At 41.4% G+C, this 27,233-nt stretch overlaps 1 protein-coding gene across 1 annotated transcript in view; it reads right to left on the bottom strand.

The window, feature by feature from the left end:
• Positions 1 to 27,233, bottom strand: part of KCNS3 (potassium voltage-gated channel modifier subfamily S member 3) — a 173,001-nt gene that overhangs the window by 20,324 nt on the left and 125,444 nt on the right. Inside the window, exon 2 of the mRNA XM_077488822.1 lies at positions 62 to 1,530. Coding sequence (XP_077344948.1) covers positions 62 to 1,484 — 1,423 coding nt within the window. The 5' untranslated portion in view covers positions 1,485 to 1,530. The remainder of the gene's footprint in view (positions 1 to 61; positions 1,531 to 27,233) is intronic.

Here is a 27,233-nt window from a genome sequence, read left to right as displayed (position 1 = left end):
TGACAGAACCATATTTGTCATTTAAATGTGGCAATATAAGCATCATCAAGTTCTTGGATACTAGAGGCATCTGTGGAGTCATTACTTGCGATAATCCCTACAGACGAGAGACTGGAAATGAAGGAATTCATCCTTCTTGCATATATATCTCTTATATTAAAATAAGGAAGGTCATTAAACTTTTCTTTTTGTTCATCTTCATTGCAGCCATCTACATCTATTGCTTTCTGCTTTTGATAGTATTTAGAAAACTTGTTAAAAATGATTGTTATTGGAAGAGCAACTACTAGTATGCCACAAAGAATGCAGACACTGCCCACAAGCTTTCCATATAGTGTAACAGGGTGAGTGTCTCCGTAGCCAACTGTAGTCATGCTAATGGTGGCCCACCACCAGCAGATAGGGATGTTCTCAAGAGTGGATAATTCATCATCTTTTTCCAGATAATAAACCAGGACTGAGAATATTGAAATCCCAACAGCCAAAAATAGGAGCAGAAGCCCAACTTCATGGTAACTGTGTCTTAAAGTTGCTCCTAAAGACCTCAACCCAACAGAGTGTCTTGCAAGTTTTAAAATTCTAAAAATCCTCATCAGTCGCAGGATCTGGACAACCTTACCCATGTTCTCAATGCCCTCATTTTCTTCATCCTGGCTGTCCAGAACCAGGGTGGCAAAAAAAGGGATTATAGAGACAAAATCTATGATATTCATAGGGTTCTTCCAAAACTTCTTCTGAGAAGGAGCTACAGAGAGCCGAAGAGCAAGTTCTGTAGTAAACCAAACAATGCATATAATTTCCACCACTGCGAGGACTGGATCTTCAAGTTCTCGGTCATTGCTATCCAGCTTTTGGAATTCTGGCATGCTATGGATGCACATGGCTACTATTGACGTTAAGACCACACTTAAAGAAGAAATAGCAAAAAGCTTTGCTGATAAAGAAAAAGCAGGGTTTTCCAGACGGATCCATACTTTTCTGCGAAGGTTTCCAAACTTTAAGGAATCAAACAACTCCAGTTCCTTCTCAAAAATAGAGGACTGGTCAGAGGAGGAGCCCACACTGATGACATCACTCCTCTGATCCCAATCCTTTTCTGAGATAATTTCCTTTTTTTCCTGATATTTGTTGCTACAACAAGAATCAATAAAAAGTTCATTAATACCCCAGTATTCAATTTCTTGGCAAAATGAAAACACACACAGCTCTTCCATTAAGTGGAGTTTTCCTGTGTAGTAAAAGTTCAAGATATATCTAAAAAGGGAAGGGTTCCTGTCAAAGTAATATTCCTTGTCAACAACATTATAGTCATCACAGAGTTCAAGTATGGCTTCTTCTGAATGGCAATTGAGTAGTTTCCCCAGTCTTGTGTGAGGAAATCTTAACAAAGTTCTTTGGGCTACTGACTGCTTAAAGCCCCCAACATTTAGCTTCACCACCTCTTCATCACCTTTATTTCGATGGAAGAATTCTCCATACACCATCTTGACAGCTTGTATTGTTCTGTAAACTGGTGAGACTACATTTCACCTAGGTAAAAGAAAAGTCCATTAGATTATGTTTGATCACAGTGACATTATCGAAATTAAATACTTATATATACAATGCCTTGTAAAAGTATTCATACCTCTTGACATTTTCCATATTTTGTCATGTAACAACCAGAAACGTAAATGTATTTTATTGGGATTTTATGTGATAGACCAACACAAAGTGGCACATAATTGTGAAGTAGAAGGAAAATGATAAATGGTTTTCAAAATTTGTAAAAAAGAAATGTGTGAAAAGTGTGGCGTGCATTTGTATTCAGCCCCCTTTACCCTGATACCCCTAACTAAAATCTGGTGGAACAAATTGCCTTTAGAAGTCCCTTCATTAGTAAATAGAGTGCATCTGTGTGCAATTTTATCTCAGTATAAATACAGCTGTTCTGTGAAGCCCTTAGAGGTTTGTTAGAGTACCTTAGTGAGCAAACAGCATCATGAAGGCCAAGGAACACACAAGACAGCCAGGGATAAAGTTGTGGAGAAGTTCAAAGCAGGGTTAGGTCATATTAAAATATCCCAAGCTTTGAACATCTCACGGAGCACTGTTCAATCCATTATCCGAAAATGGAAGGAGTATGGCACAACTATAAACCTACCAAGACATGGTCGTCCACCTAAACTGACAGGCTGGGCAAGGAGAGCATTAATCAGAGAAGCAGCCAAGAGGCTCATGGTAACTCTGGAGAAGCTGCAGAGATCCACAGCTCAGGGGGGAGAATCTGTCCACAGGACAACTGTGAATCGTGCACTTCACAAATCTCACCTTTATGGAAGAGTAGCAAGAAGAAAGCCATCTTTGAAAGAAAGCCATAAGATGTCCCGTTTGCAGTTTGTGAGAAGCCATGTGGGGGACACAGCAAACATGTAGAAGAAGGTGTTCTGGTCAAATGAGACCAAAATTGAATTTTTTGGCCTAAAAGCAAAATGTGTGATGGAAAACTAACACTGCCTATCACCCTGAACACACCATCCACACCATGAAACATACTGGTGGCAACATCATGTTGATGAGGTGCTTTTCTTCAGCAGGGAGAGGGAAGCTGGTCAGATCCCATCCTCAATTGGATTAAGGTTTGAGTTGATGGGAAGATGGATGGAGCCAAACATAGGGGCCTGAGGTTCACCTTCCAGCAGGACAGCGACCCTAAACATACAGCCAGAGCTACAATGGAATGGTTTCGATCAAAGCTTATTCATGTGTTAGAATAGCCCCATCAAATGCCAAACCTTAATCCAACTAAGGATAGGATCTGTGGCAAGACTTGAAAATTGCTGTTCACAGATGCTCTCCAACCAATCTGACAGAGTTTGAGCTATTTTGCAAAGAAGAATGGGCAAAAATGTCATTCTCTAGATGTTCAAAGCTGGTAGAGACATCCCCAAAAAGACCTGCAGATGTAATTGCAGCTAAAGGTTGTTCTACAAAGTATTTAAATGGCGGGGGGGGGGGGGGGGGGGGCTGAATGCAAATGCACCCCACGCTTTTCAAATATTTATTTGTAGAAAATGTTGAAAAATATTTATCATTTTCCTTCTACTTCACATTATGTGCAACTTTTGCCACGTACAAACGATCGGACTATCCAGCGGACAATCCGACAGACTTTGCAGCTGAGGTCCGCCGGATTTTCAAGCGAACGGACTTGGCCACACACAATCACTCCAAAAGTCCGGCGGATTCGAACGTGATGACGTAGAATAAGGAAGTTCATAGCCAGTAGCCCCTAGCTGCCCTAGCGTCGGTTTTAGTCTGCACACAAACGGATTGTCCACTAAAAGCCAAGTCTGGCAGACAATTTTGAAGCAAGTCTTATTTCTAAGTCCGCCGGACTTTTGGGAAGAAAAAGTCCGCTAGAGCCCACACACGATTGAATTGTCTGGCGGACTCTGGTCGGCCGGATAGTCCGATCGTGTGTACACGGCATTTGTGTTGGTCTATCATATAAAATCCCAGTAAAATAAATTTATGGTTTTTGGTTGTGACATGACAAAATTTGAAAAATTTCAAGGGGTATGAATACTTTTTCAAGGCACTGTATAAATATGTATTTAACACTTTGGCCTTTGTATTAAGGGGCAGCTCACCAGGTGATTTTAGCTATAGGGGGAATCTGGTGGGTGATCTTGATAATTTTATCAAAACGTTCTCCTGCTCATAGTCATTAGTTCAATGCACTATTGACCAGCAAGTGAGACAGAGACTACCTAGTCAAGTTGAGATAGAGCGAGCATCATCATATATACACCTTGTCCAAATACAGAAAAATCTACTTATCATAGCTTATATGCCTTATCCTAACCTCATACCCATAATACTAATCCCCCCATACCCCTCTCCTCCCTCTTATCTCTTCCTCACCTTCTCACATCTACTCATCCCCAACCTCCTGCTTCCTCACCTTTCCCTTTCTATACACCTCTCAGACAGGGATAATGAATCCATACACTGGCCTGCTTGATGTCAAAGTGCCTACTTGCATTTTTTACCTCTTTATTTTGAGTACCTGGCAATGCAAGAAGACATTGCTCCCCTTGATACACTATTGCTCCAGCTTAAGACCTGCGGAGTACACAACCTCCACATAGGAACTCATGACTTATGCCCTCCCTATACCCCCTTACCACCCCATCATCCTCTCCCTTTTCCCCTCCCTATGGAAACTGCTGCCTCGCCTGCTATCTTTTTCCCTTCGAAAAGTGGGGGAGCATCTAACAGTTTCAACCTTTTTCCACATCCCAAACACAGCAATCTTGGTGCATGTCTTCCAATCACTAACTACATCAATCCACTCCCACACTAACTGGATACTACTCAGAGTTCAGGGTGGGCTAGCATTTTTCTTCCCCACCTCCGGATTAAAGCTCAGTTAAGGGAGAAACTCTCTTTACTCTACCCCTCCCTCAATTCCCCCTAACCTATATTCCACCTCTCCTCCTACTGCCCCCCCCCCCACTACTTTTTCCCCTTTTTATTTTTATTCTTTTCCAGGTCACCACCCCCTCTGTCTCTCTCAGACCTTCTCCACCTTTCTTTACTGCTTCGTACGACCTGGGTAGGGCAGACCACTATCACCATTCACTATACTTTACTTAGTCAAGGTGAACCCCAACACAGCTAAAGTCCATTAGCATACCTTGAAGATTCTTTCTCTCAATGCTCGGGGTCTCAATGTATCAGAAATTTTTTGAAATTATTGTTTTCTATGGGGAAACCTAAAGCGGAAGTAATATTTCTACAAAAGACCCACTCTTGTATGGGATGCACTCCCAAACTCACCAATGGACCCTACACTACTACATGTCATGCCACAAATGAAGCTTTGAAATCTAAAGGGGTTTCTATACTTATCTCAAAACACGTCCCCCTGCAAATAACCAAAACCTTAGCAGACAATGAAGGCCTCCTCATCAAAGGAAAGTTTTGAGACAGACCGATCACGCTAGAAAATGCATACAGTCTGAATGTTAAGCAAATAGCTTTCTTCTGCACAGTGGTGAACCTTCTAACGTTCTTTCACGCAGGTATCCTTGTTCTGGGAGGGGATTGTCATTTACCCATTAATCCCCTACTTGACTCCTCTACTGGCACTTCTTTGTCTTATAAGGCATTACCTCTTATCTTATTCCTCCAGAACTTTCACATGGCTAGCAAGAAGTTAAAGATTTCCTCCTCACCGGGACCTTTAACTAGCTTATTGGAAGGAAGTCCATGATGTCATCACTCAAATTACCACATACGTCCTAGACTTCACACCAGCTCAATTCCTCCTTCATAACACATCACTCTGTAAGAATGCATATCATAAATCTCTTGCTATGCATCTTGCTATGCACCTGGTTAATGAAGCCAGAATGTGCATAACTGTAAGGCCGGGCTCTGTAGACCCTCCTACACTTACTGATTGATTAAAATGCATTAAAAAAAATCACGGAAAAGGAAGAGCTCATTAGTATATCTCATGATACCCCTTTCAAATTTACCCACACCTGGGCCTGTTGGCTCCATTACCAAAAAGCCACAGGATTTCACTCAACGTATGGCAAACTCTTTGTGAGAAATAAAAAGCAAGAAAACTGTGCTCATGTATGCAAACTCTGTATCATATAAATAGCAGCACCACTAATGTTAGATATAATCACATAAACAAGTCTAATAAACAATGTGTTGCTCTTAAGTGAAAAAAATTAAATAAAAAATATTATATATTTGAATAAAGTGCAAAGTTAGTCCACGTGTCTTCAATATGGCACCAATTTAATACCTTCACAGTATTATATATGTGCAAAAATTCTTGTTCACCTTGTGAATAGACAACTACAACAAGTATGGATGTACTCTTACCAGAGAAAGTTGATCACCTATTATGGGGGGGTCAAAAGGGGCTCATTTATCTCATAAGCTCCACCCCCAATCACTCCTCAGCATACAAAGGATGAGGGAAATCATCCAGATGCCACTGGAAAACGATACTCTTCCAGTCCCAGATCGTGGTGTCCAGGGCAATGTATCAGCAAAGAGATAACGCCAAATAGTGTAAAATCCTCTAAAATGGGCTTTATTTAAGTAATGCACTGACATGCCATTACAGTAAAACTTCACCCAGAACAATCGTAGGCTCAATCCAAACACAATAACAGGAAACAATGCCTTTACAACAGGGATCTCAAACTGGCGGCCCTCCAGCTATTGCAAAACTAAGAGTCCCATGAGGCATTGCAAAGCTGACAGTCCCAAGCATGACTCCCGCAGGCAGAGGCATGATGGGATTTAGTCGTTTTCGCAACAGATGGAGGGCCGCCAGACCCCTGCTTTAGAAATACTTAGGAGTGACTGGGTATGGAGCATATGAGATACATGAGCCCCTTTTCACCCCCTGCAATAGGTGGTCAACTTTCTCTGGTAAGAGTACATCCATACTTATGGTGGTGGTCTACTCACAAGGTGGAGGAATTAAGTGAACAAGAATTTTTTGCACATATTATACTGTGAAGGCATTACATTGGTGCCGTACTGAAGACACATGGACTAACTTTGCACTTTATTAAACTATATATTATTTATTTTAATTTTTTTCACTTAAGCACAACACATTGGGGGTTATTTATTAAAGGAAAATCCACTTTGCACTGCAAGCGCACTTGAAATTAAAGTCGCTGTAGATCCGAGGAGTACAAGGAAAATAAAAAACAGCATTTTAGCTTGCACATGATTGGATGATTGAATCAGCAGAGCGTCCACTCTTTTTAGATTTACCCCTTAGTTTTAGAGCGCCTGCACTTCCAAGTGCACTTTCAAGTGCACTTGCAGTGCAAAGTGGATTTCGTAAATAACCCCCATTGCTTATTAAACTCTTAGCAACACATACCCTAGGCCGATCTATTTTCCCAACATACTAACTACATCTGAAAGAGGTGGGGTCGTTTGGCTCAACCTATCCCCAACAAATACACCTCTCTCACCCCTCTACCTTATCCCCTCTTTTTTCCTTCTCTCCTGTCTTTCATTTTCATGGGCCTTGATCCCTAATATCAACAGTTATTTGCTTTCATCCTTAACCTGCCAACTTCTTTCATAACTACCATATTTATCGGCGTATAACACGCACTTTTTTCCCCTTAAAAGCAGGGGAAAATCGCGGGTGCGTGTTATACGCCGGTCCCCCGCAGTTCTGAGCATCTGGGCGGCTTTCAGCCGCCTTCGGCTTTTCAAGGCAGCTTCCGGCCACCTTCGGCCATTCTCGGCAGCTTTGGGCCGCCTTCGGCCGTTCTCGGCAGCTTTTGGCCGCCTTCGGCACTTCTCGGCGGCTTCCGGCTGCCTTCAGCCGCTCTCGGCGGCCGAAAGCTGCCGAGAACGGCCAAAAGCTGCCGAGAAGAGCCGAAGGCGGCCTGAGGCCGCCAAGAACTACCGTGCGCCGCCGAGATACACATCCGGCTCTGTATCTCGGCAGCGGCATTTTTAAAAAATAAAAAAGAGACAAATAAAAGACAAGGCTGCAATGGTGGACAAGGCTGCATAAGGCTGCAATGGTGGACAAGGCTGCATAAGGCTGCAATGGTAGACAAGGCTGCATAAGGCTGCAATGGTGGACAAGGCTGCATAAGGCTGCAATGATGGACAAGGCTGCCTAACGCTGCATGACAAGGCTGCAATGGTGGACAAGGCTGCATGACAAGGCTGCAATGGTGGACAAGGCTGCATGACAAGGCTGCAATGGTGGACAAGGCTGCAGATGGACACTGATGGGCATATAAATGTAAGTTTTTTTTCCCCTTAAACTTTCCTCCTAAAAGTTTTTTTCCTTAAATTTCCCTCCTAAACATGGGGTGCGTGTTATACGCCGGCACGTGTTATACGCCGATAAATACGGTACTTAAAATAGGGACTAATTACCCCACTATATCCTTTACCACGATTGTTCAGACCCTTTTAAACTTACACATTACTTTTGATGTTCTGCTGTACTCTATTCTACTTACATATACGTATTCATGATACTGAATGATTCATTTTACTCATAGGGATGGTTACCCCTTCCTAACTGTAACATTCTTGATTTAACTTAGTTTTATCTCTTGAAGATCTATCTAGATTTGTTGTCTTGCTTGTTTTATAAAACCTTAATAAAACTTTGTGGAGAGTACTTGTTTTAAACTTTTTTTTTACATTTCTTCAGTTACTTATTGGTTTCCGGGGCTGGGTACATAATGTCATATATCCCAGGAGTCTTCAGGAAGGGGGGAGTTTTGTTTTTTAGCTATTCACACCCTCCTGCCTGCAATTCCAAGCTATGGGCAGGTGGATTCCAGGAAGTAAATGCTATATGAATCATGTGCTATTACGCAAGATGGCCAGAAATGCTAGGGGGTGTTTTTCAAACTGATTACTTATCAAAATAAAACATTAAGACGTGAATGGATGGGGGGAGTTTAAATATCAAAATTAATTACATAGAAATTGTGGCTTGTGGTGCTCAGATGCAGTGTAGTCCGACTTCAAAAACCCCTCCAATATCACTACTAGCTAGAGGACACACAAATCACATTGTATGGATCCCAATGGTTCAGAGGTCAGACAGTGTGCAAACAACAGAGTATAAATGCTTTGCCGTGCTACCACATAAAATAAAACAATCTTATATAGTGACATAGATGAAGTAAACAAATTCAAAATACAGTGACAAATATAAAAGTTCAACAATATGAAAACAGTAAAAATAAAACTGGTGATAGTGAAGTCAATAAAGTAAGTAAAATAAGCATTCAGTGACAAAAGTAGAAGCTCAGATATGTGTAGATGCTGTAATAATTCCACTGTGATGCCAGAAACTGATGTGCTGAGCCAGGATTTGTGACCACCCTGGGGAACCAACATCCCCACAAGAATTAGACTCTTACCAAAGCAAAATGGACCCTACTACAGAGTAAAATCAGCTTGAAGTTGGTATCTCGTCATCCAGGGCCTTGATGAGCACCCCCTGGTTAGAGTTCACCATCTCCAGCTTTTCAGCATGCATTCAGTCAGTGTCCTCTATACCAGTGGTCATCAACCGTGTCCTCAGGGCCCACTAACAGGCCAGGTTTGCAAGATAACTGAAATACATCACAGGTGATATCACTTGCTGCTCAGTGATTTCAGTATTCTAGTCTGTATCTCCCCCAAGATAATACATAAAACCTGGCCTTTTAGTGGGCCCTGAGGACATGGTTGATGACCACTGCTCTATACACTCCACGGAAGTGACCATGAAATTGTGATGGGGAAATTCACATAGCGTAAAATCGTATAAAATTTTATTGAGGCTCAAAAAGATACGTAAAACTACTCACATGTTCAAAACCAATATGCGCTTGATATCAAATACATTCCCAAGCAATGTTAAAAGCAACCCAAACACTTGTTGAACCACTCCATATAAGGGGGAATGAGCCCCAAATCTGCTGATCAAATCAGGCCTCCTTTTCATTCCAAAATAGCTGACCAGACTTGTCAGTCTCATTTTCATATTAAAGATGGCCGACGGAGCCGTGGCTTGCAAGGAGACCAGGCCTCAGTTCCAAATGAAGATGGCCAGACTTCCCGGCCTCATTCTGGTAAACAAAATAGCCAACCGAATGGGCCGATGGTAACATTTTATCATATTACATTTATATCCACTTAACGCCCGCTCGCCCGCATTGTACTGCAGACTTGTACGTCGCTGCCTACTTCCAGGTTTAGGGTGCATGCATGCGCGTCCCCCGGCCGGCTCTTGCTGTGATTGTCAGCAAGTCCTGGCCAATGATTTACAGCTCATTGACTGTGTAACTTCACAGACCAGATCTCTATGTTGAAATTCAACACAGTGATCTGTACATGGGAGGGATCTGTCAATTTCTGTCAGAAATTGAGAGATTATTAGTAAGAAGCAGCACACTGTACTCACATTACACATAATTAGGCACATATTTAACTCCTTGTTTGCCCTAGACGTTAACCCTTTCCCAGCCAGTGTCATTAGTACAGTGACAGTGCATATTTTAGCACTGATCACTGTAATAATGTCACTGGTGATGTCAGTGCCAATTAGTCAGCCCCCCCCCCCCCCCCGTGTCAGGTAGTGTCAGATTGTTCGCCGCAATATCAAAGTCCCGTTATAAGTGGTTAAAAGCCGCCATTAGTACTGTAAAAAGAATAAACAAAAATAAGAATTCCAGCATATAAACCATAGTTTGTAGACACTATAACTTTCACAAAATCTAATCAATGTACACCCATTGGGATTTTTTTTTTATTAACCTCCCTGGCGGTACGATTATTTCGGATTTTAGGTGCTAAAAGCGGTACCATTATTTTGCATGAAAATTTGGCGTTTTATATTGTAGTCCTGCAATTCTTAGGAATAACTCACTTAAATCTGTCCAAACCAGAGTCTAGCAGACATCCCGGGTATAATAAAGTTTGAAAAATAAAATCATAAATTATAATATAATAAATAATTATAAATAATTGTACCAAATAATAATATAACAATAATAAAAATTATTCAATAATGTAATTACATCAAAAACACTGAAATTTGCTCAGTTGCAGAATTGTCACTGTCATTACTTTTCAGTATTTGATGACGGATCTCCCCACAAATCGCTATCGCTCAATTCTGCGAGTGATTCCAATTTATTATCGCTGTTTTCTAGCTGGTCTAAAACCATTTTTGATGTAAAAGGACAGTTTTGGTTGCTATGGACAATCTCCAGTTTCCAGGCATAAAGAACAGTTTTTATAATATAAAACTGCATGCAGGACACTGGGCAGAACACTAGGGACAACGGGGATGTGAAATATTTACATACAGCAATGTAATCTGTAAGATTACATTATACTGTATGTTTACTGTTTGTTTCACTTTTTGAATTTAGCGCCGATCTCCGTCCCCGTGCGTCGCAACGCTCGCAGGGCACGGAGATCGGCGATGTGATGCATCGAGCGAGACACGGCTCGCTCGTACAGCGGGGAGACAACGCTGGATCCGAGGGAGAAGGTAAGTAAACCTCCTCCTGGATCCAGCGATGCGGTCCCGAGTCTGGCTCGGGGATACCACTTTTGGTATGAAAATTCCACCCCGAGCCAGACTCGGGAATACCGTCAGGGGGGTTAAAAGCATACAGCAGAATACATTTTGACAAAAATTAATTTTTTTTTACATTTATTGGATATATTTTTAAAAATATTAGTTTTTTTTCTAAATTTTCTATCTTTTTTTATTTATATAACAAAAAAACAGTGGTGATCAAATACCACTAAAAGAAGGCTCTATTTGTATGAAAAAAATAATATAAATTTCGTTTTGGTACAGCATTGCATGACCACGCAATCGGCAGTTAAGTTAGCACTTTGCCAAATAGCAAAAAAATGGCCTGGTTATGAAGGGGGTACAATTTTCTGGAGCTAAGGTGGATATTATGATGTTATTAAATTACATTTATTATTTTGCTGACAACAATGATTATGCAACTCTTGTAATCCTGTAAATCTTTCAATAAATATATTGAACATTAAAAAAAATGCAGTGGATTAAACCAAAAAAATGTATAATCCTGCTGGCTTCTATTAACCAACTGGTGGCCATGGGGTTCACATTTTCAGCACCCACATCATGCATTTATAGCACACATTGATATTTTCACTTTAAATAGCTAGCATGAGGTTTTTTCCCCTTGAATTCTTAACTATAAGCATGAAGTAACCTTCAACTCCTTTTGTAATTACTATAAAAAAAATCCTCTATGCATCAATGATTTCCAATTTTTCCTTGACTGACATTTCCTTACACTTTCCGCAGACCTTTTTTATAGAATGCCGTGCCTCTTCACTGCTTTCATTATTTCTGAAAGGGTATTTGCACAAAGCGTAGACCTTTACTTAAACTGTTTCTGTTTTCTAACCTTTAATACAATAAGCATAGATTTATAGTGGTTGCCAATGGTTTCACCTAAACTGGACCAAACATCAGGTATATTTTTTAATCTTAAGGGCATACATGCTAACCAATGTGTATGTGTAATGCTTACAGGTGTCAAAGTACTCCCTCTGACAATGCCTGTATCTGCTTTTAGGCCTTGACTGGCCATAGGACACGCCAAGCATTTACCCGGTGGCCCGGGCTGCATGTTCCAGGGCTGGGACAAGGGGTGGATGGAGGGCGCCATAATGTTGATAGCACTGGGCATCCAGCCCTGGGCACAGTTGGTGTAATCTGGAGGGAGGGGCACCAGTAACATTGCTAGCGACGCGCATTCAGCCCCTGCCCCAATCGCCGGAACCCACATCATCCCTTATTACCTGTCATGCTAGTAAAACAGAGCTGGGGAAGCTTCCTCTAGGCTCCTCCTTGACTCGGATGTGCCCTATGAGAGAAGACGAGGGGGAGTCTGGAAGGATGAACATCTCCAGCCCCGGCATTGAGCCACAATGTATACACAGTCTGAGAGCTGTGTATGGATGACATGGCAGTGGTCTTTGATCAATGACAGAAGAGTAAAAGTAGAGAAGGTAAAGAATGATGTGGTCCAAGGCACCAAAAGTAAGAGAAGGTATGAAGGGGTGTGGAGGGGGGGGGGGGGCAATCAAAGAGAGGTGGAGTAGACATTGATAGAAAATAATGATAGTGACCAGAGAGGGAAATGGCGGTGGAAAGAAGAGAAGGAGAATGATTGAGGAGCATGGCACAGATGAAGGTAAAGGAGAATGTCCAGGGTGCAGATCATGCATTTATAGAGCTGAAGGATCTATATACTGTATATTGTCCCTATGACAAAGAGATCTGCCTATCCTTATAACAATCATCAGTGCTGGCCCTGATCTCTTGAAAGATTCAGCAAGATGTCTTTATTGAACACACGGCAGTAAATTATATTTTGCCACTGATATGGTCTTCAGATAATAATACAAGCTATGTGTTACAAAATACGGGATAACTCTTGGCTAATTAATAATATATGAACTACGATGAATAAAATGAAAATATCTGTAAATTTAATTGTATGTCAATCTTTCTTGGTTTCCTGGCTCTGGTAGAAGTTATATGGAAATTACCAGGCCTCCGACTGCCAACATGCGTGCTATGCTGCCCTGTCCATCTGTCACTATGTGTGAGCAGTTCTGTGAATTTAAGCAAAGAATATGGAAGTCTGGGTTTAGTTGGCCCAAGGCATAAGCAGCTGCATAGCCAGCCAAAGCCAGCAAGTGGTCCCCTGGCAGCCTATAAGAATTGATGACATGTATGAAATGAACAGCATGGAAAAATACAAACCTTGGCATTGTGGTGGAACCAGCTCATCCGTTAGAGCAAGTTTCACACATTGCCGTAGACTGCTTTGGTGTGATAGCTTATATAAGAACAAAAATTGTATTATCATCAGCACTCCATTGTAGCTAAATCATGATTAAACCTTTATTTACCAACACATAATGCATGCAAAGTTTTCCAGCCACTGAGGACCCTTTCCTGCCTTGGAAAGGGGCCTTAGTGGCTCCGAAACGTGGCATGCATTATAAGGTGGCAGATAAAAGTTTAACCTATATTTTGCTACCACAATAAGCTGGTGATTATCTTTCAACTTTGGACTATGTTTGTAATAGGACCATCTATCAACCAATCTCAGCACCCATCTTCCTCGATGGTTTATGGTTTAATGGAGTACACTGGTTCATATTGATTTTTTGGTCATATACTGTATGATGTCTTCCCTGAGTGGCTATTTGAAGGTTGTTGTTTATTATCAAAATTAAGTCTGATATTCGGCTTAAGAGTTTTTGAAACTTGGGCTTAATATATCACTATCGTAAAGTTCATTAAAAAAAACAGAATGGAACGATCCAGTGGTGGTCGGTGGCAATTTGTTCTTTTTGTGGGGGCGGCAATCAGTACCACCATCCATTTCTGGTCGGGTTTGGAGCACTTACGCCATCTATGGTGGGCAGCGCTTCTCCCGGGCTTCACCGGCGGCTTCCCCTGCTCGGCGGCAACTTTCCCTTCCCCTGCTCTCCATCATGGTGGCAGTGGCTTCCATTTCCTCCCTCCTCCTCAGCGACTTTTCTCTTTTTGGCCAATCGGAAAACGGGTCCCGCTTCTGATTGGCCAAACTGAGGATCAGTGTTTCAATTCACTGTTGTAACACCTGGGTGGGCTCAAGGCGCCATGCTCTGTGCCCGGAGCCCACCCTATTTTGAAGCCTATTAGAGCCTCTGGCTCTAATCAGGTGCTTCAACCCCCCCCCCCCCCCCCCCCACAGTTGTAATTTATGCGCCGGGCATTCTAAAAGGGTCTGGATGCATGAATAGGGGGTGGTGGCCATGGATAGAGGGGGAGGTCCTAATGTACGGGCCACCACTGGAACGATCTTTAGTAACTAATGAAAACTTCTGTTTACATAATTTTTTTAATTCTACCTCTAAGAATGTGTTGCATTATTACCTGGAAAATAAAATATATGGATGCACTTGAAGGATGTTGTGAGTCCAGACTGGAGAACATTTTTGCACAGATCAGTGCCCCACTGTGTATAGACAATCCAATGTCAATAAACATATTTGAAAGGTGCATAGAGGCAATATGGATTATTTTTCTTTCCACACTATTGAGTGTATTAAAGCAGTAGTAACCCTAAAAAAGAAAAACAAAATGTTCCTGTTCTTTAAAGCATGATCTATAGCATAGTGCTTCTGCAGTGTAATTTGTTCCTTTCTATGTTGTATAATACCTGGTTGATCCTGCCTGTTACTGTGTAATGCCCATGGTATTCATGGCTGCTGATCCATGATACTGTAGTCAGTTTACATCCCTCCCTCAACCCAGTGTGTGTTCAGTCTCTCCCCCTCCCTCCGTGTCTGTCAGTTCAGTAGTCTGTGTTGTGAGAGTCGATCTCCTCCCCACCCTCCCCTCCTGCTGCTATTCCTCTGTGGCTGTAATGTAATGTATGTAAATCACTTCTATTCCCTCTGTATTAAGAAGATATTAAGTACAGTATGTCAGTTTTTTAAAATTATAATTCTAAATACCTTTTTGCACAGCGCCGCTGTGCGGTCACATGACCTCTCTCTCTCTGCTGGCTTGCATATGTCAAAGGGGAGTAACTGCACTTGCAAAGTGCCCAGATGTATCTTTAGGAAATCAGCCCCAACGTTTTTAGATACAGTACATGTGCTTTCTTGATCCCTTTGGTAATCTGATTAGTTGAATATTATTATCCTTGTCTTGTATAACTTTGTGGATGGGTGGGTCCATATAAAAAGATAGGGGTATCCATTTGTACTTTGCTACAACTAAACAGATGGCATATGTGATACAGGCCTCAAACTCATCCCCTGTTAACAGAATGTTCTCTTCTGGAGCTTATTAAATTTGCATATTGTTTTTTTCTCCATATTGTGTAAAATACCCAAATTCCATAATTTAGAAATGCAGATGACTTATACTTTAAAGCCCCACTCTGAAATAATCGGGGGATTTGAAAGCTGTAAAGCATCACAGACCCAACAACAGAAGTGCTTAAATGTGTTTAATGACACATAGGGGCTGATTTACTAAGATGAATGCACTGCGCCGGTTCATACCTCAATTTGTGCGCCACATAAATTATCAAGTGAGTGTATGAACCGGCGCACGCATAAGCGCAACACATAATATGCCGGCGCAATTGATAATAGCACACGCCGTATCATTAACAGTCCATTCACACAGGGGCAACACGACTTCCAGCGCGACTTTGGGAGGTAACTTGGACACGACTTGAGTGTGAATCACAGCGCGACTTGGGGGCGACTTACAACACGACTTTAAGTCGCCCCCAGGCCAGGCCACTTTAATAAAAAAAAAAAAAAAAACAGCATGGGTTCCCCTCCAAGAGCATATCAGGCCCTTCAGGTCTGGTATGTATATTAAGGGGAACCCCACGCCAAAAAAAAAAATGGCATGGGGGTCCCCCTCAAAATCAATACCAGGCCCTTCAGGTCTGACATGGATTTTAAGGGGAACCCCACGCCAAAAATAAATAAATGGCGCGGGGGTCCCCCTCAAAATCCATACCAGGCCCTTCAGGTCTGACATGGATTTTAAGGGGAACCTCGTGCCAAAAAAAATAAAAAAATGGCGTGGGGGCCCCCCTCAAAATCCATACCAGACCCATATCCGAGCACACAACCTGACAGGCCGCAGGAAAAGGGGGGGCAAGAGAGCGCCCCCCCTCCTGAACCATACCAGGCCACATGCCCTCAACATTGGGAGGATGCTTTGGGGTCCCCCCAAAGCACCTTGTCCCCATGTTGATGAGGACAAAGGCCTCATCCCCACAACCCTGGCTGGTGGTTGTAGTGGTCTGAGGGTGGGGGGCTTATCGGAATCTGGAAGCCCCCTTTAACAAGGAGACCCCCAGATCCTGGTCTCCCCGCCTGTGTGAAATGGTAAGGGCCTACCATTTCACCCAAAAAGTTACAAAAGTGTTAAAAATGACGAGAGACAGTTTTTGACAATTCCTTTACTAAAGTCTTCTTCTTTCATCTTCTTTCTTCTGGTCTTCTTCCTTCTTGCTTTCTTCATCCTTCGGTTTCTTCCTCCATCTTCTTCTTCCTCCATCTTCTTCTTCCTCCGATCCTCTTCTTCTTGTATAATAGAACCGTGCGTCAGACCTCAGACGTTATATAAGACCTGTCAGAAGAAGAGAAGCGTCACAAAGCGGGAGCCTCCCATTGCGTGGAGCGGCCTGAGAACGAAGAAGAGACGCTGTGGAGGAAGATGCTGGACGAGAACACCAGAGCAAGAAGAAGAGGATCGGAGGAAGAAGAAGAAGGAGGAAGAAGAAGATGGAGGAAGAAACCGAAGGATGAAGAAAGGAAGAAGGAAGAAGACCAGAAGAAAGAAGATGAAAGAAGACTTTAATAAAGGTATTGTCAAAGACCGTCTCCTGTCATTTTTAACACTTTTTTGTCACTTTTTGGTGAAATAGTAGGGGTACCCCCTTACCATTTAACACAGGGGGGAGGCTGGGATCTGGGGGTCCCCTTTTAAAGGGGGCTTCCAGATTCCGATAAGCTCCCCACCCGTAGACTCCCACAACCACCGGCCAGGGTTGTGGGGATGAGGCCCTTGTCCTCATCAACATGGGGACAAGTGCTTTGGGGGGGACCCAATGTTGAGGGCATGAGGGCATGCCTGGTACGGTTCAGGAGGGGGGGCGCTCTCTCGTCCCCCCCTTTTCCTGCGGCCTGCCGGGTTGCGTGCTCGGATAAGGGTCTGGTATGGATTTTGAGTGGGACCCCCACGCCATTTTTTTTTTGCCGTGGGGTTCCCCTTAATATCCATACCAGACCTGAAGGGCCTGGTATGGAATTTCGGGGAACCTCACGCATTTTTTTCTTCATTTTTTTTCTTAATGCTAACATGTGTGCAAATAGTCTTTAAAAAAACCCATAGAAGTGAACCAGCGCAAAAAAACAAAAAGTCAAGTTGAGAGCTGCGCCTGTTCAACTTATGCAAATGAACCTATGCGGCTTGACATTTACTAAGATTTTGCCGGAGCAGTGAATCAAAACACTTGAACGGGCGCAAATGTCGCTTGTGCATGTGCAGTGCATAAATTGACCTAGCGCAGTTCCGAGTGTATTTGCATGCACAGCAAGCTTGCTCAGAGAAAGTTACTTTTCCGTTCTATTTTGGGCATATTTGTTACTTGGACAGTTATATCTATACTTCCTCACATCACCCCACATCACCCCCATAATATTGGCACTTGCAGCTTCTTTTAGAGTTGAAGATGCTGTGTGCCAGGTCTATAGCGGCGCACAGATCGCAGCCGTCTGTGCACCGACATGCTAATAGTAAATGGGGAATTGCACTGTGTTATAGGCGCAAATGCTTTGTAAATACGAAAACGGCCGTTGCGCGTTGGCGTGCGCCGCAACTCATGACGCAAACCTTTTGTAAAACAGCCCCACAGAAAGAAAAATATGATTATTAAGGATGCAACAAAAATGTTGTAACGTCTGGTTTGGTTAACGGCTTGAGAAAGCATCTGATTAAACCGATTTTGGTTCAATCAGATGCTTTTGAGGGTAGATCAGAGACTTGAGGTCTAATAAACCCCAGATCTCTCCATAAAGAGGACCTGTCATGCTTATTGCTATCACAAAGAATGTTGTTAATGCCTTATGATAGCAAAAAGTTGAAAAATAAAGAGATAGTGTAAAAATGTTTTAAATAAAATAAATAATAATAATAAAAAAATGAAAGAGCCCCCTGTCCCCCCGTATTCACACACAAATGCGAACACATACATCAGTCCCACAAGCATAAGTAAATGGCAAATACACCACACATGTGAGGTGTCGCCGTGAACATAAGAGTGAGAGCAATAATTCTAGTACTGGCATTAGAGGGTAGGACCATATTTGCAATGGCGGATGTATCATCCCTCTATACCACTGTGCAACACCATCAAGCCTATGAGGCAACGAAATGGCTCCTGAGAGAAAACAGACAACTTATATGTAAATAGAGAAAATACCTTATCAAATGTATTGAATTCTGCCTAAGGAACAATTGTTTTTGGCATGATCTAGCCTATTACAGACAAATTACTGGCATAGCCATGGGGCAAAGTTTGCACCCAGTGTGGCTAATGCCTTCATGGCACAATGGGACAAAGAAAGAGTATATAAGGATCCACCTGTTGAGTTGACCTGTTACAAAAGACATATTGACGATTTGATCATTGTATGGAATGGAATCAGAAATGTACTAGAAGATTTTTTATTGAATTTAAATATGAACAATAAGACCATACGTCTGACATGAAATATTGATGAAAAATCTATACATTTTTTAGCTCTTGATATAAGAATAGATGGAAATAAAATTCTCACTAAACGCATTTTAAAAACGTAGATGCAAATAGCTACCTATCCATGGATAGTTGTCATTTTAAACCATGGTTATTTAATATTCCAAAAGGTCAACTTATTAGAATTAAGAGGAATTGTACAAAGGAAGAAGACTTCATGACTCAGGCTGAACTAATTGGAACGAGATTCAAGGATAAAGGTTATACCCAAGCATTTATACAGAATCAAATTGATCATGTGAGCAAAATACAGTGGTGTGAAAAAGTGTTTGCCCCCTTCCTCATTTCCTGTTCCTTTGCATGTTTGTCACACTTAAGTGTTTCGGAACATCAAACCAATTTAAACAATAGTCAAGGACAACACAAGTAAACACAAAATGCAATTTGTAAATGAAGGTGTTTATTATTAAAGGTGAAAAAAAATCCAAACCATCATGGCCCTGTGTGAAAAAGTGATTGCCCCCTAAACCTAATAACTGGTTGGGCCACTCTTGCAGCAACAACTGCAACCAAGCGTTTGCGATAACGTGCAATGAGGCTTTTACAGCGTCCTGGAGGAATTTTGGCCCACTCATCTTTGCAGAATTGTCCTAATTCAGTTACACTGGAGGGTTTTCGAGCATGAACGGCCTTTTTAAGGTCATACCACCACATCTCAATAGGATTCAGGTCAGGACTTTGGCTAGGCCACTCCAAAGTCTTCATTTTGTTTTTCTTCAGCCATTCGGTGGTGGACTTGCTGGTGTGTTTAGGATCATTGTCCTGCTGCAGAACCCAAGTTCGTTTCAGCTTGAGTACACGAACAGATGGTCGGACATTCTCCTTCAGGATCTCTTGGTAGACAGCAGAATTCATAGTTCCTTTTATCACGGCAAGTCTTCCAGGTCCTGAAGCAGCAAAACAGCCCCAGACCATCACACTACCACCACCATATTTTACTGTTGGTATAATGTTCTTTTTATGAAATGCAGTGTTCCTTCTACGCCAGATATACTTGGACACACACCTTCCAAAGAGTTCCACTTTTGTCTCATCGGTCCACAGAATGTTGTCCCAAAAGTCTTGGGGATCATCAAGATGTGTTGTGGAGAAATTGAGACGAGCTTTGATGTTCTTTTTGCTCAGCAGTGGTTTTCTCCTTGGAACTCTGCCATGCAGACCATTTTTGCCAAGTCTTTTCCTGATGGTGGAGGCATGAACGCTGACCTTAACTGAGGCAAGTGAGGCCTGCAGTTCCTTGGACGTTGTTGTGGGGTTATTGGGACCTCTTGGATGAGTCGTCACTGCGCTCTTGGGGTAATTTTGGGCGGCCGGCCACTCCTGGGAAGGTTCACCACTGTTCCATGTCTTCGCCATTTGTGGATAATGGCTCTCACTGTGGTTCGCTGGATTCCCAAAGCTTTGGAAATGGCTTTATAACCCTTTCCAGACTGATAGATCTCAATTACTTTCTTTCTCAATTGTTCCTGAATTTCTTTGGGTCTCGGCATGATGTGTAGCTTTTAAGGATCTTCTGGTGGACCTTACTGTGTCAAGCAGCTCCTATTTAAGTGATGCCTTGATTGTGAACAGGTGTGGCAATAATCAGGCCTGGGTGTGGCTAGAGAAATTGAACTCAGGTGTGGACAACCACAGTTATAGTATGTTTTAACAAGGGGGGCAATCACTTTTTCACACAGGGCCATGATGGTTTGGATTTTTTTTCACCTTTAATAATAAACACCTTCATTTACAAATTGCATTTTGTGTTTACTTGTGTTGTCCTTGACTATTGTTTAAATTGGTTTGATGTTCCGAAACACTTAAGTGTGACAAACATGCAAAGGAACAGGAAATGAGGAAGGGGGCAAACACTTTTTCACACCACTGTAGATAGGACATCTATGCTACAAACCATCAAAATAATTCAACAATATTCAGAAGCTCCTTGTGTCTACTGCTGGACTTCAATGTTCAAACACAACGAAGTGGAAAAATTAATCATGCGACATTGGTCTATATTGAAATGTGACATTTACACAGTATTGTACCGTAAAAATCCAATATTGTCTATAAAAGGGCTCCAACATTGAGAGATATTATTGTGAAAAATGTTGTGGAACCACCTCCCAAAAGAAATTTCCAATTTTTTATAGGGAAAGGTTTTTTCTAGGTAAATATTGCTATACCTGCCAACACTCAAAAAAAAAATCAGAAAAGAAAAGAATGGAATTTGAGGCTACTAGAACAGGTTATACCTACCCCATTAAAGATTTTATAAGTTGCAATACTGAAGGGGCAGTATATATCCTTTAATGTAGTTGCAAGTTACAGTATGTTGGAAGAACTAAAAGAACAATGAAATCTAGAATAAAAGAACATAAACAAAGCATAGTGAAAGGTTTCCAGAAACTGTGTATCTAGACATTTTACATTGGTACATAATAAGGATCCAACCCACTTACAATTTTGGGGTATAGAAAGATACAACAGGGCAAGGAGAGGGAGCCATAAAGTGAGAACTAATAGTCAGAAGGAATCTAAATGGATACATACTTTAAGGACCCTTACGCCTGAAGGCCTGAACGTCGAGTTTAAACTGTTTTTTAACCACTTGCTTACTGGGCACCTAAACCCCCCTCCTGCCCAGAACAATTTTCAGCTTTCAGCGCTGTCAATACAACACTGTACCCAATTGAAATTTTTATCATTTTTTTCCCCACAAATAGAGCTTTCTTTTGGTGGTATTTGATCACCTCTGGGTTTTTTCTTTTTTGGTAAAACAATAAAAAAAAAAAAAAAAAAATACAAAAGCGTTTTATATTTTGTTAATATATTTTGCAAACAGGTAATTTTTCTCCTTCATTGATGTACGCTGATGTGGCTACACTGATGGGCACTGATAGGCTGCACTGATGGGCACTGATAAGATGACACTGATGGGCACTGATAAGGCGACACTGATGGGCACTGATAAGGTGGCACTGATGGGCACTAATAGGCAGCACTGGTGGGCACTGATGAGGTGGCACTGGTGGCACTGATAGGTGGCGTTGGTGGGCACTGAGAGGTGGCACTGATGGGTGGCAAACTATGTACACCTCACACTTCATTTCCGGTGTGTGGACCTATCATCATTATTTATTTTAATACCATCACATATTAAAGTTATTTGATTGGTACACCCATTATTAGTTCCTTGAAGAGATCCACCCTTATACAATATTTTTCATTTAGTATCTTCTTACAATTGTAAAAGTCATTGCACATTATATGTGATCAATAGATGTTTAGATGTTTCTTTGAGGTTAGATGGTTATTCATCAAATTAACCTTCAAGAAAATGGCCGACGTACTGAAATATGCACTACAAAAAAATGTCCATAGTGATTTCTCTCATGGCCCTCTATTATTTTTAAAACAGCTATAAGATCACATAGAAAATGGGCACAATGTTTGGCGGACATTGACTTCAACAAAATGGCCGCTGATTGACTTCCTGTCCCCAGCAGATAAATACAACCATTAGTCAACCAATCCGGTTCCCCCGATGAAGTCACGTGACATAACGCGTAGGGCGGGCTGCAGTAAATAGCAGACCAGAAGTGACGTGAGAGGCGATCAAACGCTGTTGTTTTTACATTTATGCGCTTTTTAATCTACAGTGATGTAAGCACCCATTTGTCTTTTAATAAATTGTTCTATATTAAATTATATTACACTATGGGAGGCATTCTATCCATTTCATCCCTGCATTTGGTTCGGAGCCATTAGCGATACTTTAAGAGCCTGGATTCCATATAGAGGAGATAAGGAAAGAAATACACCAAGGAAGGACCATTTAGCCTATATATTTGTCCACAAGGCTTTTTATTCACATTATTGAGGTGAGAGTTCTGAGAACACTGAGCTGTTAGGTAAAAGCACTGTTATTGGTGGAAGTTCAACTGAAAAAAACTTTATTTATTTATCTATCTATATATTGATATTTGAACTTTCCTGTTTTATCAATTGGTTTATTAACCATTCATGATATTTATTGGTTTGGATATATTGTTTTGGATTATGATGTAATACAGAGTAACACTAGAGGCATTTCGCAAGATCACTTTTATTTACTTATTGCTATTTTTCCCCAGGTCTTTGCTTTCACAAAATATAGAATGTTTGGGGGTTCAGTAATTATCTAGTTTAAAAAAGCAGATTTTTTTAATCTATATGAGAAGTGCCAGAATAGGCTCAGGAGGTGAATGATATTAAAGAAGCGCAGGAAGAAGAAAATTATTTTTAAAAATATTCCATTTTGGATTAGGGGTCAATTTGTGGTTTACCTCAAGGATTTCTGTTCAAGAAACAACCTGTCGTTTACTTTGACAGCGCAGACAGAATCATACAACTGCCACGTCAGCACGGGAAACGGAGAATGACCTATAAATCCTTTTAATAAAGCTGTGTAAATCTGTGCCTTTGAATTCCATGTCATTTGATAATTATAAATTGATCACTCTGTGAGCAATCTGAATTTGTAATGTAATTACTTGATAAGAGGCTGCTGAAATGAGTATTTTTCAACCTCTGGGGATGGGATTTACACGACAAGCACACGGGTTTCTCTCAAGCAAACCATATAGGTAAAACTAATGAGCTTATTTAATTAATAAATGGACAATGTGCAGCGTTTGAAGCCTTTAAAAATAAAATGTGCTGTCTACTTGATAAAAAAAAAAAAAAACCTCTGCAGTCAGCTTGCACTCTTTTAAACTGATGGAAGGTATAATCTGATTGGTCAGTCCTGAATGCACACTTTGCACAAAACAATAGTCCTCTGCACTGCAGTAATTTTGCTTCTAGTCAAGTGCAACTGATCCTTTATCTCAGGCAGAGTATCACGGGGAGTTGCTAAGAAAATGCAAAATCACTTATCAAATTGACATCCCTCTTCTTAGTAATCTTTTAGCACCCCCTTATGAAAGACCTACCAGGACAGGTGCTTTTGGAGAGGACTAGGGGCAAGCTTCCTACCCACTGATTATGGCCCATGGAGAGAGCAGATTATTTTCGAATGATGGACAGCCAAGTGATGAACGCTAATAGTCAGGCTTGGATTAATTCTCTGAATAAGAACAGCAAGGCTTCCCTTCTGGAGTGAATGGAAAGGTGTAATATTAATTTTGTACAGGTTAACGGGTGGAGGAAATATGGTGGGCCTCCTGCAGACTGGGTTGGAGAGGCTCCTTCACTGTATCAACAATATCCCTCAAGAAATTTATGAAGATAAATGGATTCCACTTTTTCAGACTGCTGGAACATTGTATAAGTTTTGTCTCAGACTGTTGTAGACTGCTGCCAGACAGTCTGGGATCCCTGATTAATCAAAGCATTGTCTAGGTGTGAATTCCCATTGTTAATTGAGTTAACTGAGTCACCTATTTTTTCTGTCCGTTGGCTAATCTGGCTAACTCTTGGAGGTTCCTACATGATAGGATTTGCTTTGTGTCAACTCTACCCTGTTATCTAACCATTCTGTGATGTTTTGGGTAATTTGTTTTATTGTTCATGTGGTGACTTGACCTACTTTTTAAGTGTTTAAAAACCTGTATTTCTGTTCAATAAACAATCATTCCTTTGGTTTTGCCTCAACATTTGTCTGTGTACAATTCTTGGGGTAAAAGGGCTGGCATTAGCTCTTCGTTTGCTAGAAGGGTTTGAAGAGCAGGAGGCACTGTTTGGCGGAAGCATCCAAGCTGGGTGCCAGGTGTTCCGCCATACCCCTTTTAAAGAAAATGACACTCTTGTCATGCTGTTGCTTACAGTGTTTGATGGACTCCAATGCAGCTATTAAAACACAGTGGTTCCCATAGGGACCTGTTGTATTTAGGGCCCATTGACACTAATATAAAACGAATGCATGCAACATGTGTTACTGCACTGTGGTGCCATTCATTTTGAATGACACCGTAACACACCCACACCGCAGCACACTGCAACACAGAGTAGTGTCTTATAGTGCTTTACATTAACCACTTTACATCCCGCCCATTATCATATGACGTCCGGGGCTTCCCGGCCATCTGGGGGGCGTGCATTTGCCGCCACGCCACTCAGGAGCAGATGCGCGTGCCCGACGTTTGCGATGTCCGCCGGGCACCCGTGATTGCCCAATATCAGAGCAGGACCGTGGAACTGTGTGTGTAAACACACAGGTCCATGTCCTGTTAGGTGAGAGGAGACCGATGGTGTGTTTGCAGTACAGAGGAACACTGATCGGTCTCCTCCCCTTGTGAGTCCCCTCCCCCTACAGTTAGAATCACTCAATAGGTAACACAGTTAACCCCTTGATCGCCCCCCTAGTGTTAACCCATTCCCTGCCAGTGACATTTATACAGTAATCAATGCATTTTTATAGCACTGATTGCTGTATAAATGTGAATGGTCCCAAATGGTGTCAAAAGTGTCCAATATGTCCGCCGCAATGTCACAGTCATGATAAAAATCGCAAGATCGCTGCAATTAATAGTAAAAAAAAAAAATGCCATTAAACTCCTATTTTGTAGACACTATAACTTTTTGCGTAAACCAATCAATATATGCTTACTGTGATTTTTTCCCCAAAAAATATGTAGAAGAATACATATCGACCTAAACTGAGGAAAAAAAATGTTTTTTTTTTTTAAATTGGGATATTTACTACAGCAAAAAGTAAAAAATATTGTTTTAAATTGGGATATTTACTACAGCAAAAAGTAAAAAATATTGTGGTTTGTTTTTCAAACTTGTCGCTCTTCTTTTGTTTATAGCGCAAAAAATAAAAAATGCAGAGATGATCAAATACCACCAAAAGAAAGTTCTAATTGTGGGGAAAAAAGGATAAAAATTTCATTTGGATACAATGTTGCATGACCGCTCAATTGTCATTCAAAATGTGACAGCGCTGAAAACTAAAAATTGGCCTGGGCAGGAAGGGGGTGAAATGTTATCAGCATGACAGCCTAGTCATTTAAATGTGAATGGTCCCAAAAGGTGTCAAAAGTGTCCAATATGTCCGCCGCAATGTCACAGTCATGATAAAAATTGCAGATCGCCGCCATTACTAGTAAAAAATAATAATAATAAAAATGTCATTAAACTCCTATTTTGTAGACACTATAACTTTTTGTGTAAACCAATCAATATATGCTTACTGCGTTTTTTTTCGCCAAAAATATGTAGAAGAATACATATCGACCTAAACTGAGGAAAATTTTTTTTTTTTTTTTTTTTAAATTGGGATATTTATTACAGCAAAAAGTAAAAAACATTGTGTTTTTTTTCAAACTTGTCGCTCTTCTTTTGTTTATAGTGCAAAAAATAAAAACCGCAGAGACGATCAAATACCACCAAAAAAAAGTTGTGGGAAAAAAAGGATAAAAATGTCATTTGGATACAATGTTGCATGACCGCTCAATTGTCATTCAAAGTGCGACAGCGCTGAAAACTAAAAATTGGCCTGGGCAGGAAGGGGGTGAAAATGCCCTGTATTGAAGTGGTTAAAAAAGGGTCACATTCAGTTATCAGCATGGCAGCCTAATTATTTACATTATTATTATCTTCACCCTCTCCTCTCCCCCCCCCCCCCCCGCTTATCTGATGCTGGTTTGTTCTCAATTATTATTATATACTCACCCACCCAGCAGATCTAGCGTTGTCCTGCTGATCCTCTTATCAGCAGTTGCTCCTCTGTGCCACCATCTTCACCTGTGATGTCCCCGGGAGATGGCCAGCTCTTCTGGGTTCAGGTGCAGCCTTCCAATGACATGCTGCTGGACCCTCCTCCTTCCTACTTTTCTGACATGCAGTGCTCCAATTGCCTCCGGGGATATGCACGTCACATATCCCAGGGTGCACCTGAGGCACTGATATCATTTACCAAGGCGATCTCAGGAATAGGGGGAATTTTGGCAAGAAAAAATGTAAGAAAGCAGAACAAAGAAAAAAAGCCTATTTGTGTAGCAAAGGGGCGGTGGGATCGAGAAGACGAAAGGTGATTTCATGGATGAAGATCAGCTTTAATACAACATGCATACATACATTACTGTACCATAAAGAAGTAAATGAACCTCTAAAGTTACATTGCAATACCAAAATTCTCCTGACCCAGAAGTTGTGGAATAGACTAAGTCCTCCTTCGCATGGTCGTTTAGCCACACACACCGGATTCCAGCAGCAAGAATCGCATTATTGCAGCTGGAATGACAGGTGCATGCAAATAGCGGCAACTGTGCAGCCTGTACAAAGCATTGACAGGCTGACAGCAGCTGTCACAGTTTCCATGTAGCCACACATCAAGTGGTTACC

Source organism: Lithobates pipiens, unplaced genomic scaffold (genome assembly GCF_037356315.1).
Source record: "Lithobates pipiens isolate NorthernLeopardFrog02 unplaced genomic scaffold, aLitPip1_a1.2 Scaffold_18, whole genome shotgun sequence".
NCBI classification, from domain to species: domain Eukaryota; kingdom Metazoa; phylum Chordata; class Amphibia; order Anura; family Ranidae; genus Lithobates; species Lithobates pipiens.
The sequence above is the reverse complement of the archived record's forward strand: the minus strand, read 5'-3'. Positions and strand labels throughout refer to the sequence as shown.